Raw genomic sequence first — 18,127 nt, 5'->3', positions numbered from 1 at the left:
TTGTTTAATCTTCATAAAGAAATAGAAATACTATGAAACATCTGGTCTTGCCGTTACGTCTGCCCTTCAGTGCCATTTGCTGGCAGGTATGGAGTGGCCAGGAACAGTGCTAGGTGTCAGGAACTGAAGATGAAGGCTCATAGTCTGGTCCCTCAAGTGTGACAACCTAGCTGAGGAGGTGACAGGCAGAGACGGAATCTCTAGATTACAAGTATGAAGAAAGAGCTAGGGGAAAACAGGGGGGAAAGTCAGATGGACATCACAGCAGAGGGTCACCTGAGCTGAGACACAAGGAAGAACAGAGAAGGGGCAAAGGGCATTCCAGATGAGGAAAGCAGTGGCGGCCACAGGAGCATGGCAAGTGTGTACAGGTGTAGCTGTAGCCAGTTTACAAGGCACACTGTGCAAATGAGAAAAAAGGTGTCCCCTCTGGATGGATGGACTGCTTGTTGAGTGCAGTAAATACCTGTCTAGACTGGAGCCCTGTCTTCAGGAATGGTTGACAGGTTAGAATAACTGGAGCACAGTGTACGAGGAATGGTAAGGCATGTGGCTGGATAGGAAGGTTGGATAGGAAGAGTCTTAAACGCAGCGCTAAGGAGTTTGAACTAGGGTGCAGGCAACGAGAAATCACTGAGGTTTAGAGTTCAGAACTGACCCAATCAGAGGCATGTTTTTTAAAGGTAATTGTGTTGGCTACATGAAGAATAGGTGAGAACTGGGGGGAAAATGAAGTGAGAAAGTCCAGTTAGCAACATAGCTACAATCCAAGTAAGAGATGATCAAGGCCTGGACCACGGCAGTGGATCCAGTGGTCCCAATGGAGTAGGAAAAACTAAAATAAAAGTAAAATAAAATAATAAAATAAAAATTTTTTAAAAAGAAAAAGAATGGGATAAGTAAAGGCGAAAGAGCTTGCAGTAGGGACCAAGTATATATTTAGTGGGAAAAGGAAGGCTCCATGGTTGTAATCAGCATTCAAGACTCCAAAGGTAGTTTCCTCCCTGTGCTAAGTGAGCTCAAGATGGGGAAAATTTAAGCTGGAACTGAATGATGGGTAGTTGTCCTGCGTGACACCCAAGGAGTACAGTAGGAAGATGATTTTTGGTCATAAACCAAAGTCTTCAATGACTCTTGGGCAGTGACAAGAACACTGGATAATGATGAGAAAGGAATGATAAATACAACTGGACAGAAAAAAGAACTATGGGAAAGCCAGGTTTCCGACGGAATGGATACAGATCCCAATGTGCCACTTGGTGAGGGACAAGAGACACAAATTTGATATTTCTGGGTTTCAGCCCTCTTAACTGTATAATGGGATTATGATGTCTTTTCATGGCATTGATATAAAGTAGCGGTAGGCAAACCATGGCCCATGGGCCAAATCCAGCCCGCTGTCAAGTTTTATTGGAACCCAGATACACCCATTTCTTTACGTGTTGTCTGGCTGCTTTCACACTAGAAAGAGTTGAGTAGTTGTGACAGAGACTGTATGGCCTCCCAAGCTGAAAAGATTTACTATCTGGCCCTTTACAGAAAACATTTGCCGACCTCTGTTGTAAGCGGTCAATGTGAAAAATCCCCAAGTTCGGTGTATGACACACAACAGACACCCAATATAAATTCTTTCCCTCCTGCCCTTTCAGGAAGGTCATCCAAATTACTGAAGGGACAAGAAAATGTGGTCTCCACGTCATGACTCTGGACTTCAGGGAATGAGGTTCATTTTTTCCAGGTTGTGAAGGTAGCAATATTGTTAGAAAAAAAATGGCTCAGGATAAGAGACGGAGTAAAAGGGTAGCAGGAACACTGATGATATTAGGAAGTTATAGCTAGACCTCACAGAGGACTTTGAAAACAGAAGCTAATATAGCCTTGTGAAAAGCATCTGTGACTGTAGCAGGTATCAATTAACCACAGTCTCTTTCCCCAGAGTAAAATTTCTAGTCAAAACAGAAAGCTCTGCAGATAGTGACAACTATTATGAGGGAGTGGAAAGAAAAACCAGCTTCATTTGCACAGGCAGAGCTCATGGATTAAGAGAGGGTATAGGGTGGGTGAAGAATCAGATTCTCTCAAACAGGGAAAAAGTACTATTTAGACACTGCTTTTAAAGAGTCGAGAAGAAAAAAGTCTACCTACTCTCAGGCTCTGATGCTTTAGGATAAAGGAACACAAATGCCTGTTTATAAATTAAAGACAAAATGAAGTCTGGATTTTTTAGGTTGCTCTACCTTCTCTCATCTGGACTCTTCACTGCATCCAATTTCACTGAAATCTGGTAGACATCATCTCATGAAAAGATGTAGAGCCAGGCTAAAGACAAATGTGAAATCCAGATGGAGCCAAGGAAATTAAATGGAAATCAACAGTTGTTCAATAAGGTGTGACCAAAACAGGCCTTGATGAGCAGGACTCTGGAGGGGACCTGCAGGGCTGTATATGGAGTGGGCAGGGGGACAGGGTTTCTTCTGTATTCGTGTGGAAGTGCTGACCCAGGTAAAGGGGCTGAGAACCAGGTAGGTAGCAAAGAGGACGAGAGGAAGGTGAGCCTCCTCAGACAGAGAGGAAATAAGAGCTGGAAGGAAGTAATAAAGGCATTTCTTCATGTGGGCTGAGCTGCAATAAGAAAGGCATTTGGATATTTTCAAAGTACCCACTGGTGGCAATATGGCACCTTGGAGAATCTTCTTCTGAACTAAAATTACACCGTGGCCACCCCATCACAGCCAGGTCAGAATGTCTGATAAATGGCAGAGACTGTCACCTGATCTTCGGACTCAAGTTTCAGATGTATGCCTCGAAGGGCAACAGGGTAGAAAAGTTCATCAACACTTTGGCATTTGCCGGATAACTTAACAAAGACAGTGAAACACAGAACCCAAAGCAATTTTTTCAGAACCCAAAGTAATATAACATTTCTTTTTTTTGAGCACGTAAACATACCCGATACAATGTTAAAATACGCCTATCAAAACTGTTTGCTCCCCTTTAAGCTATCTCATGCATAATCTATACACAAAACTTTGAAAAAAGAAGTGTAGGTGATTAGCACTTTGTAAACATGCCATGCAATTTAAAATATTTATAATGGCTCATGAGCAAGAGTTTGAAAAATAAATACCAGTGCTTAAAACAGATCTTTGCTTTGAATTTTAATATTACGCATTATGCAACTACTTTACTTATAACATACAATAATTTTCACACCTGCAGAATTCATTTAAGAAATATAATAAAATGTGCTAGCTTTTTTACATAGCAAATATGTAAGAGCAAATTCATGTTATCCTAGATTCTAGCTTACTGTTTCATATTTTCTTTCATTGCATAGGTAGTTCATTCCATCTATAGCAGAGCAAATTATCACCTTTTGAAAAACAAGATTGTCTATCAATATTTTTCTGCCTTTAAACTAAAAACTGCTCTGAAATAGAACAGGATGCTTACCTTAAAGATATTATGCAGGTCTCGGCTAGTTTCCCAAACTGAAATTTTCCATTGGATTAATGAAATACATTTAATTTATCACAGCACAAATCTGTTGCTATACTTCATAGATAGTGGCATTGATTTATTTTCCAATTCAACCAAAGTCTGGCTGAAAGGACATGTTTGGATACCAATGTATAAGTTAGATAGTCCTATACAAAATGTTGCCAGAGTCTTAGTGGTAACTCTAAGATATAAACTAAAATATGAATGTTTAAAAAAAAAAACTAATTTGAGGAACACATTTGGCTGTGCATTTAATTTAGATGACACCAGATAAGACAACTGCACATCAATATCCAAAACCGCACTCTAGGTTTTATATTAATTTGAAATAAAACAATGATCAGAAGGTCAGAAGATCTTTCATTCATATGCAAATATCCTGAGGTTGGCCTGCAGTGAAGGATGCTTCAATCAAGCAACCCCATTCGGCGCTGCACTGCGATTACTTGGCTGTCCTTGGCGCTGCTGTGGCGTAGGTTTGAGAAGCTATTTAAAGTAGCATTCAACACTTGTTGTGTTGAGAGTGACTCAACAAGACATAAGTAAAAGCATGAAATCCAGGGTGGCAATGACCTCTAGCATCCTGAAACAAAATCCTGGGACAGTGATGGAAATACTTCTGCCTGCTATTCTTGGACCATTAGAACACTTTCCATGGACTTCATGCCCAATCAGGTTATCATAAAACTTTATATTCTGAATGAGCTGTCTTATTTGGATGACAAGTTACACCTACCCTAAGTTACCAAATACAGGTTGAAGTTCATTGCATTTTTGTGCAGGTGGTTTTTTATTATAGAATATGCTCTAATGGAGAGGTGGCAGTGTATATGAGTAACTTTCTCTCTCTCTCACACACACACACACACACACACACACACACACTCTCAAGAACAGACCTAGTTCACGTACCACTAGGTAAAGGCTGCTGCTACCTGGTTTGCCCACCCTAGACACAGAAACTTGACCACAAACATTAGCTGGATCTATCTACTTCAGGTACCAGTCCTTAGTAATATCCAGAGTTGTTTCATTTAAAGTTTTATAAAGACATTAAAGGGGATGATTTAAGAGGGAAAAAAAATCCATTCATTTTCTGCACTAGCTAAGGAGTTAACTTAAACACAGATGTATACACAGCTGCAAATAAATAATACACAGGTGCAGAGTCTGATAGAGTTCTGATGTTAGCTTTCAATGCCTCCTGGAAAAGTTTTAGAGGGATTAGAGCAAACATCTTCCTCTCGCACTTTTCCACTGCCTGTCACTATAGTTCTCTGTTCCCAGCTGATCTATGTCTAGCTGCTTTATTCTAGATTGGTTATGTCTGTGTATCAAAGCTGACAGAGCAACTGCAGAGAAGTCTCCATCTCCTGAAGTTCTTCAAAGTTCTGATTGTAAACTATAAAGTTATCATCAACTACAATGTTACAGATACAGGAAGTACAGTTTGCCTCCAATGCCCACATGCTCCATGGAACATGCTGGCGACCATGACCTGGGAACTCCTTTATCCTTCTCAGCTCCACTGCAGAGGCAGGAAGGGTTTTAATGACCACCTAGGCTATCGGTGGGCAAGAATAATTTCCAGGCTGACTGTTGCCTTAAAAGCTCGTATCACTCTTAGAATATTTAAATAGGGTATTTGAAATGAAGGATGTGTCCTGTATGAATCTCTGCGATACCATATGATCTTCTCTATAAAATATGGGAACTTAATAAAAGTTAGTATATATGACAATCAGAGGAAAAAAACAGATTGGGAGAGATTAACAGTGCCAAGTGGCCTGCTAAGCTCACTATCAAAGTCACTAGTTGCCTCAGACCAACCTTACATTATACAGAATTCAGACTTATGCCTCGGCACATTAAAGATTATCAAATGTCATGGAACTCTAGGGTTAGTTTCAAAAAGAATAAAACCACCAATGCTAAATCAATGCCCAAATCAAAAAAATCTATTGTAATCTATGGTTAATTCATGAATTGTACATTAGCAGCTGGGTTTATTTTTCCCTATGTAATCATATTTTGATCAAAAGGGAATTTTTATTCCAGTAACTGATCTAGAATCAACTTTATTATTTTGAAAATATCTTTCTTATCAGTCAGAATGGTCAATTCACATGAGTATACAGACAGAGTCTCAGTGTTAAGAATGGCTCTTACCTTCAGTCACTAAACACGGTTTTCTAAGAACAGACGGGCAAATTTTTCTAATCATGAAGACAAATTTTGTTTATGAATTTCAACTCTATTATTAAATTTTAAGACTGTCATTTTTTAATTAAAATTATGCAAAACATTTTGCAGAAAATGAAGCATTCCCTAGTGTTACTGGGACAATTTAAAACATATTTCTTCTAGTTCTATTTTTTGCTTTTAATTCTTTTTTTGTTATTTTATTTGAATTCTTAGCATATGTATTTCTAGTGAGCTTCCTCTTTTGTGGAACAAGGTGGAAGTGTAGAGGAGTTAAAAATAAATGGATGTTTTTTTTTTTTGATGATTCGATTTATGCAATATTTAATATTCAATAAATGTTCAATATTTTATATGCAGTACTTAATATTCAATAAAAATTGGCTAATTTGACATTCCATAATAAACAACCTTACATTAACAAGTTCTTTGGAAAGAGATTATTTCTTTTCATTCTATATGACAAATTATTGTCAAATATAACAATGCTAGTAAAAGGGGAAAGATCAATGACATTCAAAGTAGCATCTTCCCACGTTCAGTTCCAATGCAACAAACTGCTCTATCTGTACCATATCACAGCACTAATTGATAGCTACCCTGAATACCCTAACATGCTGGGGGAAAAGTTAAATAGTAACAATATAAATCCATACCGATGAGGCAGAGACTACCCATCTCCTTGAGTAATCAAAGCAGTTACAGACTGTACTTTCATACACTTATTAGATGAAACTTTCAGGGCCAAGTTCCACTAGACAGCGTAAATGCTTAAAAGTTAAAATACGGGCAAGCTCTCTGAGGTCAAGGCATAGGCACCATGGGAACTTTCTTATAAACTCTTCGCATTTGGAAAGTATTTGTTTTGCTTCTTTTTTTAAAATGGGAGATAAAGCTCAGATATGAACACTTAATCTAAAACATTATTCAAACCCTTCTAGAGGCTTCCAAAGCGGAGAGTGTTAAACATTCATAATACTTATGCTTACCTAAAATAGTACATCCGTCACTTTATAAAGTCTCTCACTTGAAAGAAAACAAATCTGTTAATAACCAAAGCAGGGTACATGGATTTTCAAAACCAGAATATTTAAATACTGCCAATGTACTCTGTTTTGTGATAACATTAGATAATGTAGAAAGAAGTCCCTAGTTTTTTTTTTTTCTTTGAAAATGATAATTACTTACTGAGGTTTAAAACTCAAGCTTGAAAGAAATCTGAATGTCTTTTTTTAATATTAATAGAAACCAATGATTTTTCAGAAGAGATGAAAAAATTGCTTGAAAATTAAGGCTGGCCCTCTTCAGATGTAACCAACAAGCAAAGAGGAAATGAAAAGTACATGATTCATGGGTAATTTCTTTTTTAAAAATATTCACATGTAAGGTGATCATATAGTTTATTGTCCAAACTGGGGCACTTTTTAAGAGTGAAAGGAGATGTTATAAATAATTAGACTAGGACAAAAGTCTAATAACTTTAACTGGGGTATTTTCAGCAAAACCACGACTTCTGGCACTCTGTAAAAGGACATGGGACGTAAACATTTTATCAATTTCTTCCTTTTCTCGGCCTTCTCTTCCTGATCAAATGAGGCCAAAAGGGCAGAGAGTGGTACATTTTCAAGGCAGTGTTTTGAGGAAAGCAAAGAAGCACGGATCTAGAAATAGGACCACCGGAGCCAAAAAATGGAATAGTTGAGACATTTTCATCAAAACCCAATGTTATTTTCTATCTTATCTGTTTTCTTTTCTTATACCTAATTTCTTCAAGGCTTTCAACCTGTTCATCTGCAGGTTTCCTATTTTAAAAAGGAAAAATATATCTCCAAGTGAATCCTCCACAGACTGGCCAAGTTCTGTTAAGTTACCTCCTGTGAGCACCTCTGAACCCTTGTGCCCTGTTATCGGAAAAGCACAAAAACCTAATCTGTGCAGTGGGGATACAGAAAGGAAAGGCCAAGAAGCGAAAACAGTAAGCATTCAACACAGAAACAGCAGGGCTGGCACACTAATTAGGCCATTGGCAATCCGAGGTAAGAACTGGAGTACAGCTCAGTCCCCAGAGGGGCCCCAACGTAGGGAGATTTCTGAGTGTACTCACATTGCATTGTTTACTTTGGGGGGGCCCATTCATGGTTTTGATGGCTACTGTTATTGTTAATCACTAAGAAAGTCATCAGAAAGCTAAACTGAGGGTTTTGTATGGACAGAGTTGTTCCACTTGACTATATATATATAGACATATATACACTACATATATATGTGTGTATATATGTCTATATATATATACTACGTGTGTGTGTGTATATTTACGCACAACATGTGAAAATTCTGTTCTTGGACTGAAAGTAAATCATTTATGGCTCTGTTCTCATACCTTCCTTTTTTTCATTCAAAGCATGAGAATAACTGATCCATACACTAGAAACAGAATCAAAATGTTAAGCATTCTTTTCCTCTTGATGAGTACACAGGAGTTTTGTTTTATTTGGATTTACTTTCTTTCTACTGTTTCCGTGACTTGAAGCCCACACTCTTAATTCCGTCAGAAGAGAGAGTGCGGTTCTCAAGGCTACCATCGAAGGCCAATGAATAGGCACCATCCCCTAGGAAACTCATGACTTTGGTCTCTGGCTCCTCAGAGACCTGGAGCTCCAGGGACAGACGTCCACCCTCACCAGCTTCCCTCTTGATCCAAGGAGGACTGAGGTCTTGGGACCCTTCTCATGCCTGCTCTAAGGGCTGTGCTGCACCTTGCCAGTGATGGTGGCCATGTGGATGCCTTGGAGCTCATGAGCCGATGCAGGAAACACGGTCACCTCCTTCCCTCCATTCTATGCATTTTCAGTGTCATTGCCAAGAGGAGAAAATTGGTTCTTGTGGGGAGGGGGTGAAAAAAATCTTAGGTACTTCAATAGTTTGTAGTCCTTCAAGATCCACCCTACCTGAGAAAAATTGTATTCCTTCATATGCAGTTTCTTTCTTTAGGGAGAATTTAAATATAGCTTAATTTTTCTCCTTAGTGGGTCATTACTGAAGAAAGTTAATAATTCTCTAATCAATCATCCTTTCCATTTTCCTGAGGATGAGAGACGGAGAGAGAAAAGGGGGGTGGGGAAAGAGAGGAGAAGAAGAGAATGGGAAAAAATGTACCCCTTAAATAAGTGACAGCTGTGGATAAATGGGGAAATTGGAGAGGAAAGCAGATAATCAACAGTGGCCCCCATCGACCCTGGACCCTGCCCAACAGGGCTGCTGGGTGGCGCTCTGTACCTGTAGCTGTACTGGCTCAGATGATCAGAAATGTCATTCTGCAGATTTTGCCTTATACTGTCCTTTTCAAGTAAGGGCTGCTTACAGTTTGGTTTCCTGACCAGACCCCTGGGGTTGGCCTGTTGGCCAGCACTGTCCTGCACAGCACGTCCACTTACTTGCTGGACTGAGGCTTGCCTCCTGGGCTCAGCCATTCCTAACAGGGTTTGCCTGAAGACCCGCTGACTTCGCTCTTGACCTTCCTCAGATACCCTAGTGAGGGCGCTGTAGGGTACTGAGTCTAGTTCCATTCAGCTCTCAGGTGGGCTGTGCGTGCTTCTTCCTGGTCATTTTTCATCCAAAAGGCTGATAAGCCCTCCTGCCGCAGAACACATTTCCCTTACATAAACACTTTCAAACACCTCTTAGACCCGAGTCGCCATATGCAGTATCTAAAGGGGAATAGCTACTGCAATTCCTTTGGGAAAAGGCCAAAGAAAAGAGGAAAATGTTTCCAATTCAGAGGCTGACTAAATTGTCCTGGGCTGGAAGAGGTACCGGATCAAGTCTAATTCCAAATAACTGCGCAGGAAACTGGCAGCCAGTTAAGCCCATGCATGTTCTCCTCCCCTTGCATGTTCCTATGTCAGGCATCCCAGAGCCTGCAATTCCATGTCATGGCAAACTGGAGATTCGTCCCAGCCATTCCCCAGGCCCATTTAGCTGGGCCCACATTCACAAATAGCCTCTAATGTACACTTTGTACATTATCTCCAGGTGAGGGAAAATACACAGTCACTAGATACAGAGGACTGAAAAACAAAGTCCATCCCACAGACATAAACTCAGGTCCCATTACTAGATCACACCACACCCCAGAAAACTACCAGCATCTCTTAGTCCTGTTACCATTTTGTGAAAAGTACAATTGTATTGCATGGTACTCTGTGAATGTATAAAAATGTTAATTTGTTAAACAGCGACATTTTAAATATATCACACTTTTAAACTCTATTTGGCATTTTTTTTCAGTTATTAATATACTAGAAAGTTCCATTAATAGAAATGACACCAAGGAGCATGTTCGTTAAGAGCTGAATTGCTATTGCCAGGGTCATACCCAGAGATGGTATGACAGATCAGTGGGCCTTGCAATAATTTTATATATCACAGTGGATATACCTAGCATGGGCTGAACAATTATTACTTAATAGACTACTGAGCATTTAGTCCATGTCAGTGAATAGATATTTTATCTTACTGTGGAATATTTGATAGAAAAGGTCAAAGTTTTCTGCTATGCTAGGGATCTGGCAAGTAATCTCACAACATTTATATTTTATGACAGAACTATTATAAATTATAAAATACAGAAAAACCAAAAGAGAAAAAAACCAAGTATTTTCAAGTATATGAAACCCCTGTTTAAGCTAAGAGAGTATTTTTTAAATTCTGGAGAGAAGGGAATATGTTTCTACACGTCTAGTCTGATGTGTACAGCACACAAAGAACAATCTATATACATTCAACTGAATTACCAATTATTACTGAATAAGCGATAACTGAAAAGGCAAGGTAAACAGATACTTTCCTCCAAAGATATCTTACCTCCCAAGCAAGTGAGAAAAAACACATAGATTCCAAGCATTCCTACACAAGAGTTTCATAGCACAAGCAGGATCCTGATGTATCCATAATATAGTGAGGGCTAGAGTACCATCCAACTGAAGCTTTGACAAAATGAACTTTTCCTAAGTTGTAAAAATACTATTCACACATATTCACACACACATAGCATTAGCACTCCCCACACCAATAATTATTCTCGAAAAATAACAAGTTACATGACTTGAGAAGAGTACAGGAAAGGTAGTGGTTTACATAAGGCATCACACAGAGCTATTTTTAAAAGGCTCCAAACCTCAGGCAAATGAACAATGTTTTCACTTAACTACCATGTAATCAAATGTAAAGAATTTACATAATATTTCCCCATTCAAACAGAGAGGGAAATGTAGACATTTAAACAAACAAACACAAATCCTTTATGGAAATTTAGTAGAGAATCTGCTTAGGTTAGCAGAGATTCCCTTAGCTTGATTAATAATTCGGAACCAAATTTATTATTTATAACTACATAAAAGTTTCCAAAACCAAGGTCCTTGGCTGCTGGGTATAGTTTGTAGGTAGATATCTTATCTGTACATACATAATTTGCATACACAATTTGAAGCAAGTTTAAATACTCTGTCTGATGTACAGGGGTATATAGTGGTGTATTACAGACAATAGGCCATTATCAACATCACCTTCTTAGAGATCAAGACGTGGCTCTGCATTGCAGCACTATTTACAATAGCCAGGACATGGAAGCAACCTAAGTGTCCATCGACACATGAATGGATAAAGAAGATGTGGCACATATATACAATGGACTATTACTCAGCCATAAAAAGAAATGAAATTGAGCTATTTGTAGTGAGGTGGATGGACCTAGAGTCTGTCATACAGAGTGAAGTAAGTCAGAAAGAGAAAAACAAATACTGTATGCTAATGCATATATATGGAATCTAAAAAAAAAAAATGGTTCTGATGAACCTAGGGGCAGGACAGGAATAAAGATGCAGACGTAGAGAATGGACTTGAGGACATGGGGAGGGGGAAGGGTAAGCTGGGACGAAGTGAGAGAGTAGCATTGACATATATACGCTACCAAGTGTAAAACAGATAGCTAGTGGGAAGCAGCCGCATAGCACAGGGAGATCAGCTCGATGCTTTGTGACCACCTAGAGGGGTGGGATAGGGAGGGTGGGAGGCAGATGCAAGAGGGAGGGGATATGGGGATATATGTATACATATAGCTGATTCACTTTGTTAAACAGCAGAAACTAACACACCATTGTAAAGCAATTATACTCCAATAAAGGTGTTAAAAAAAAAAAAGACATGGCCCTGTGTCTAAAATTTAGAGATTGAATGAATTCCCTCATCTGGGAAATGAGATTATTGACCTTTTTCCATCCTTAGCAGAAATTCTTCAGGAAAAAATATGTATATGTTTGAAATTTTTTCTATAACAACACTTAATTTTAGGTATGTGTTAATAATGTTATCAGCAAATAAATCACATGAACCTTTCAAATTTTCTTGGATTTAGCTGTTATTTTTACATATTTGGTTACCTCCCTCTGGAACATCTGGTGGTACAATGATTTATTCCTCAGTTGCCTAAAAGCTCGAAAGAGTTCATCTGACACCCAAAACACTCCCTTAAATCCAGGGTTTATCTTATTCCGCTTCAAAATTCACTCCATATTTTTAGTAGTAACTCAAATGTGTAACTTAAACACTTGACATTGGAAAGAGCAGTAACCTTTCTCAACCAAATCCCACATCTCTCGCTTTCTTACAGATGAAACAAAAGTAAACAAATTATTCATAACTACAAAAAGACCTAATTGAAATATTTCATTTGCCACAAAATGTGCATTTCCTCGTTTCATACAGAAGAAATAACATTTTATTCCATTTAGTTCCACATCCTGGCAAGAAAGTGAAATGCCTTTAGAAGTCAAAAGATGCAAAACTAGAAATATCAATCGGTGCAAGAAGCAGCTTTATGATCGTCTGCATTCAGCCGGTTATTTACAATATTTATATGGTGTAGACTATCACGAAGAATTTTAATTTCCAGTCAAAAAGCACAGAGAATCAATTATATTTCTGTAATCTTTACTGTTTATAAGAAAAGACAATTGAAATAAACCAGTAAGTAATCCAAAGAATTTATAGGATAACACACTCTTTTCTCTTCTCTACTGCATATTCCACTTTCATCGAATCTGCATGAAGTATCAATACTGCACTTCTGCAGCTAAAGATGACTCTTTTGGCTTTTTTCTTATAATTCATACTGAAATAAAGAACTAAATATATGAGATGAAAATCAGTTTGCACTAACCCTCAAAGCTCTAAATCAAAGTAGATAAACAGAGTCACACCGTTGAATTAAATACTGAAATCAGTGGCCAAAAATTTTACTCTGAGATTTAGATGTATGCAGGCCCAACGGAAAAATATGAATTGACCTTCATGTTCAGCAAACACTCTACAAACTCTGAGATATGGGAATACCTCAGCTGTGGACGCATTTATACACCAACAGACAGAAACATCGCTGTCAGAGTAGACCTCACGTGGGGAGGTCAATGGATGCACGCTGACATTGATTCATCCCTACACTGCTTCGTAAGGCAGCTCCTTCCTCGTGTGTGGATCCCCAAGCCCACTGAGCTACACCGGACCACGCTCTCCAGTCTCCCCAGCACCTCCAGAGAACCAGGCCAGGAGGCACCTCCTCCACCTTCAACGACAGCACCTGGCTCCTCTTTGGGATGGAGCCCAGGCCTTTCTGCAAGACTCCACGCCCGATGGATCTGAGCTGTGCTCTCTCCTCAGCCTCCAAGTCACCAACCCCACACAGCGCCAGGGTGACCTGAACTCTTCATCGCCCTGCTGCCTTAGTCTATGCCTACATAATAATAACAGGAAAGAGTAATGCCATCGTATGCCTTAACAGGAAGAATAACTCGATTTTGACTCCGTAAGATCTTGGAAAGGATGTCTCCCTGCACAGCCATCCTGTGTTCTCTTACCCAAACATCTTAAACGAAGAAAACCACACTCTCTAGAATACAGGTACCACCTTTTCGGACGGCGCACAGGAAAGCAACGCTCTGCTTTTCGTACCTTTGCAGCCACGGACGAGTTGGGCTTCTCCAGCAGGTCCCACAGTTTCTTCCTCTTTTCAGGGCAGCACGTGTTATCGAACTCTTCTCCCTCCCGCTCCCGCATGGTCTCCGCCTCCCGCCGCAGCTCTTCGTTCATCTGCTCCTTCTTTTGATGATACCTGGCTTGGCAACAGGATTCTAAGTAGATCTCATCGATCCCCCAGTAATCAAGCTCTTGGCCGAAAGAGAGAGCGCACATTTCTTCCATCATGTGGAGCTTCCCTGTCCGGTAGAAATTTAAAATGGAAGTGAAGGCTCCAGGGTGCCGATCGAAGAAATACTCGTTCTCGTTCAGGTTGTAGTCATCGCACACCTCCAGGAGGCTCTCGTGCGTGTTACAGTCGCGGAGCTTCCCCAGGCGGGTCCTGGGCAGCCGGTCCAACGTTCTCCACAGGACCTCGTGGTTGAGGCCCCCCACATTGATTTTCACTCTACGGGAGCACGTTTTACTCCTAATGATGTCCACCGGTTCCGGTGGAAGAGAAAGTGTCGACCTTGATGTCTTCCTGTTTAAGCCAGGGGGTGCCTTCTCTGCCATTTTGGACTGAACAAAGGGTCCTCAAAAGAATGAGCCGCGGGAAGGTCAACTCAAGCAATATCCTTGCGTGGCAGGCATTTCCACGGATGCACCTGGAAGAAAGCAACCACAAGCCCTTTGGTTACTTGCATTTTTCCGAGAGCATTTCCTATTCTACGGGCTCACTCTGTTGTTCGTGCATAACCTGGAGGTATAATATTAATTACCGTCTCTCGATGGAGATGTACATCTTTGCTTTCAGGTATAAGGAGGAAAAGACAACACAATGTACTAGGCAGAAGCAGCTGTGTATTCAATTTTATACACCTATAGGTTGACAGCTCCCAAATTTGTCACCAGAGACCTCTTTCTCAAGCTCTAGCCTAAACTACCCCTGTGCTGATCAACTCTTCCCAGATAAAACACAGACAGCTTAAATTAAATTGACCACACCTCCACACCCAAGCTAAAACTCTGAGAAATCCTGATGCATCTGTCCACATGCAAATAAGCACCAGGTCTTAACCAACTGCACCTCCTAAACATTGCTTAAGCCCTCCACCCCCATTACCCAGTCCTGGTTACCACCGAACCATGATGCTGATTCAAACCCTCAGCATCTCTTGCCTATGTTTCTACAACAGCACCTGAAACTGGATCCTGAGCTCTGGTTTTATCTACACAAAAACCATTCTCCACACAGCTACTAGAATGATCTAAGAAACACATTTGACCTTACCATGCCCTACTAGATCTGACCTATCTCTCCACCTTCACCTCTCATTCCTCCCTCATCACCATATTCCAGCAGTCCCAGACCATACACACTGTTTTGTTTCAAGCTCCTGGCCTTCGTTCATGCTGTGTCCTGGAAGGGCCTCCACCTTTCCCATTTCCCTTTGACTAACTGTGGCTTGCTCTTCAAGACTCAGCTCAGATATCACTTCCTCTAGAAAACCCTCCATAATACATCTCCTCTATGACCATGAACCTCTGTGAATGTCTCTTCTATTTCATCATACCACTGCAATAACACCTTTCCCAAGGATGCTGGGAGCCCTTGAAGACAAAGACTATCTTCTCTGTTATATCTTTATCACTGAGCACAGTGCTTATATATTGTGAGGGTCTGATAAATGTTAAATAGTCAATTCTTTAATTGTTTTCCACAAGACAGCTGACAAAAGATCTCGTGGGGATAATGTATATGGCCAGAAAAATGCATAAATGGAGTCATTTGGATCACTTGCCTAAAATGCATCTATGTTTGCATGTTATGTGTATATATGTTTGTGTGTACATAGGATATGTCAGAATGTGTGTGTGTGTGTTTATATTCTTTGACCCACAGCTCTTTTCTCCTGTGTACTAATTCTTTAAAACATGACTGCTCTAACATTCCCTCTTATTGATCTATTCTTCTGATCTGCAGCAGTAAGCATCTTCTTATTTGATCTTCCCCTATAATGTTTTTGCAGAAAACCATGGTGCTTCAAGCAATTCATCCCAAATACCGCTTTCAATGTAAAACACCATGTTTCACACAGTCAATGGCTTATACCAAAGGGAAAAGCTTTTAGATTTAAGAGGTCCTTATAATTAGAATTCTCTTTTAAGATACACACCAATTTCAGCATGTCTTTAGTTTCTCCACTCCTGTAAGTTAAATTTATTTCTCCACCTGGAAGCCAAGTATTCTCTCAAATGAAAATAAATCAAATTTATGAAAAAAATGTAGCTGGACTATATAAGAAGTATTTCAAATACGGCTAAGAAATATACTTGAAATGGGAGTTTTTTCAACTACATAGTTACAGAGCTATTTAAAGCATATACATACACACTCTCATTGCAGATGATAAAAATGCCTATTTTTACAATAAAGGAGAATTACAATAATTTGGGCAAGTATCTTAAATTCTCTAAGCCTCAATTTCTTAATCTACAAAATGAGGATAATAGTATCTACTTTATAGGCAGTGTTATGACAATTAAATGAGATAGTTTATGTGAAGTGCTCACTACAGGGAGGTATATCTGAATAGAATAAGAAAACTCACATTTCTCCTTTAAGTTTAGCTTCCAATCAACTGCACAAAAGCTATGATTAAAAGCTATACTGATGTCTATTAAATAAATGCTAGCATTTAAATTTTTTTCCCTTATACATACGTTCAGTCCCCTCTAATGGATTTTAAGCCTATAAGGCCAGGAATCATTGGTCCCAGTTTTTCTCCACCGAACACTGTACTTATAATGGGTAAGAGCATGTAACTTTGATGCCACTGATGCCCACGTCGAAATTTTTATTCAGATGGCAATGGACAACACACACACACACACACATACACACACCCCACATACAGCATGCGAGAGAGGGCACAGTAATACTATTAGGATCGGGCAAAACAACTGAAAATATTAGAGATGGGCAATTCGAGTGGTGAATCGGAATGTCTGTTCTCTATCAAATTACTTGGTTTCAGGTGCAATGATATCTCAGCCATCCATATAGATTATGTGAATAGTCCATATGAATAGTAAGCAGGAAAGCTAATCCATTTTTAATTTGGCTACACATAAACATAAAATGAATTCACTCTTTGTAGAATATCATGACTTATACTAATGGGAAGAAGCGAGATGGTCTTTGAACTGATTATGGTATCATATAAGAGGTTTTCCAGAAAGACTGAGAGCAAACTCCAATGCAGTACAAACATCTCATGTTTATGGTCAAGGGCTTAGTGTGACTTCCTTTCTTGCAAAAGCCATTACTAAAAGCATAAATGCTCTGTCATAGTTACCAGTAGGTCACCATTTATTTCAAATAATTTCACACTCATGACCTACAGTGAATTCCCCTTTTTGTAGAGTATGTGTCTCAAGTGAAGAGAGGTCATAAGACTTAAATTTCAAAGTATCTTTACTAATCAAGAACTTTCTATTATAAGAAATCCAGTGTTGATTACAAACCCCACAATAAAAGACAGCCTGAAATTCAATGCCCTCTCTTCAAAGCAGGGGTAGAGAAATTTAGCATGAGTGAATGTAACCTGTTGATTTTATTTTCTTAAAGACTTAAAGATGATCTGCTCTGATTATTGTTACTGTGATTAAAAATTTTTTATTCTCCCTGGGCAGAATATTCTGCTTGTGACCTGGTAAAGAGTAGAGACTCAAAGGTGTAAGTTCTCGAGCAGTTGAAGAGCTGTAACTAGTGTTCAGAGTTAATCAGCCTTTCAGAATAGTCGTAGAACACAAGTGGTCACAATTGTAAGCCTGTAATTCAGGTCAAGCCCTGCTCAGCAGTGCCTTAGAAACGCGCTGAGCCTTTCTGTCTACCTGCCCGCCCGTCCGCCCACCCTTCTTCCTGCTCTCTCTTCCTCCGTATTTTTTCTCTCTCATTTTCCCATCTCTATTTCCCCACACCCAACTTATCTCTCTTCGGTTCCTCTCCCTCTCTTCCTATCCCGTTCCCTAGATCTTTCTATTCTCACGGCCTCTTAACCAACCACAAAACCAAACTCTATCTTTTCAAACTTGTACATACTTTGTGAAGTTTTCTACATCCTTACTAAGAAAACCTCCTGAGCTGAAAATACCACGTTTCTCTCCAGAAGACGTGAAAAACATCTAAACCAAGTTGCTTTTTATGGGAGGTTGTATGAGATTGCAAAAGGGGCTCTGCTCTCAGGCTCCCGACCCCCGGGTCTAGTTGGGCTGCCCTCCTGCATCCCCCTCACCTTTCTGGTTGGACTTCAGTTTCTTCATGCATCAAACCATGGCATTTCCATGCCTACAATTCTTTCATTTCCTATGACACTTGGTTAATTTTTTTCCTCTCGCTATGATTCTGTGG

The 18,127-nt window shown here is 39.7% G+C and overlaps 1 protein-coding gene across 1 annotated transcript in view; it reads right to left on the bottom strand.

Moving 5' to 3' along the window:
- KCNB2 (potassium voltage-gated channel subfamily B member 2) overlaps window positions 1-18,127 on the bottom strand; it is a 390,150-nt gene that overhangs the window by 349,253 nt on the left and 22,770 nt on the right. The window contains exon 2 of the mRNA XM_061171713.1: window positions 13,708-14,378. Within this exon, the coding sequence (XP_061027696.1) occupies window positions 13,708-14,286 (579 nt within the window). The 5' untranslated portion in view covers window positions 14,287-14,378. The remainder of the gene's footprint in view (window positions 1-13,707; window positions 14,379-18,127) is intronic.

Source organism: Eubalaena glacialis, chromosome 17 (genome assembly GCF_028564815.1).
Source record: "Eubalaena glacialis isolate mEubGla1 chromosome 17, mEubGla1.1.hap2.+ XY, whole genome shotgun sequence".
Taxonomy (NCBI): domain Eukaryota; kingdom Metazoa; phylum Chordata; class Mammalia; order Artiodactyla; family Balaenidae; genus Eubalaena; species Eubalaena glacialis.
Note: the sequence above shows the minus strand (reverse complement) of the source record. Positions and strands in the feature narration are given on the sequence as shown.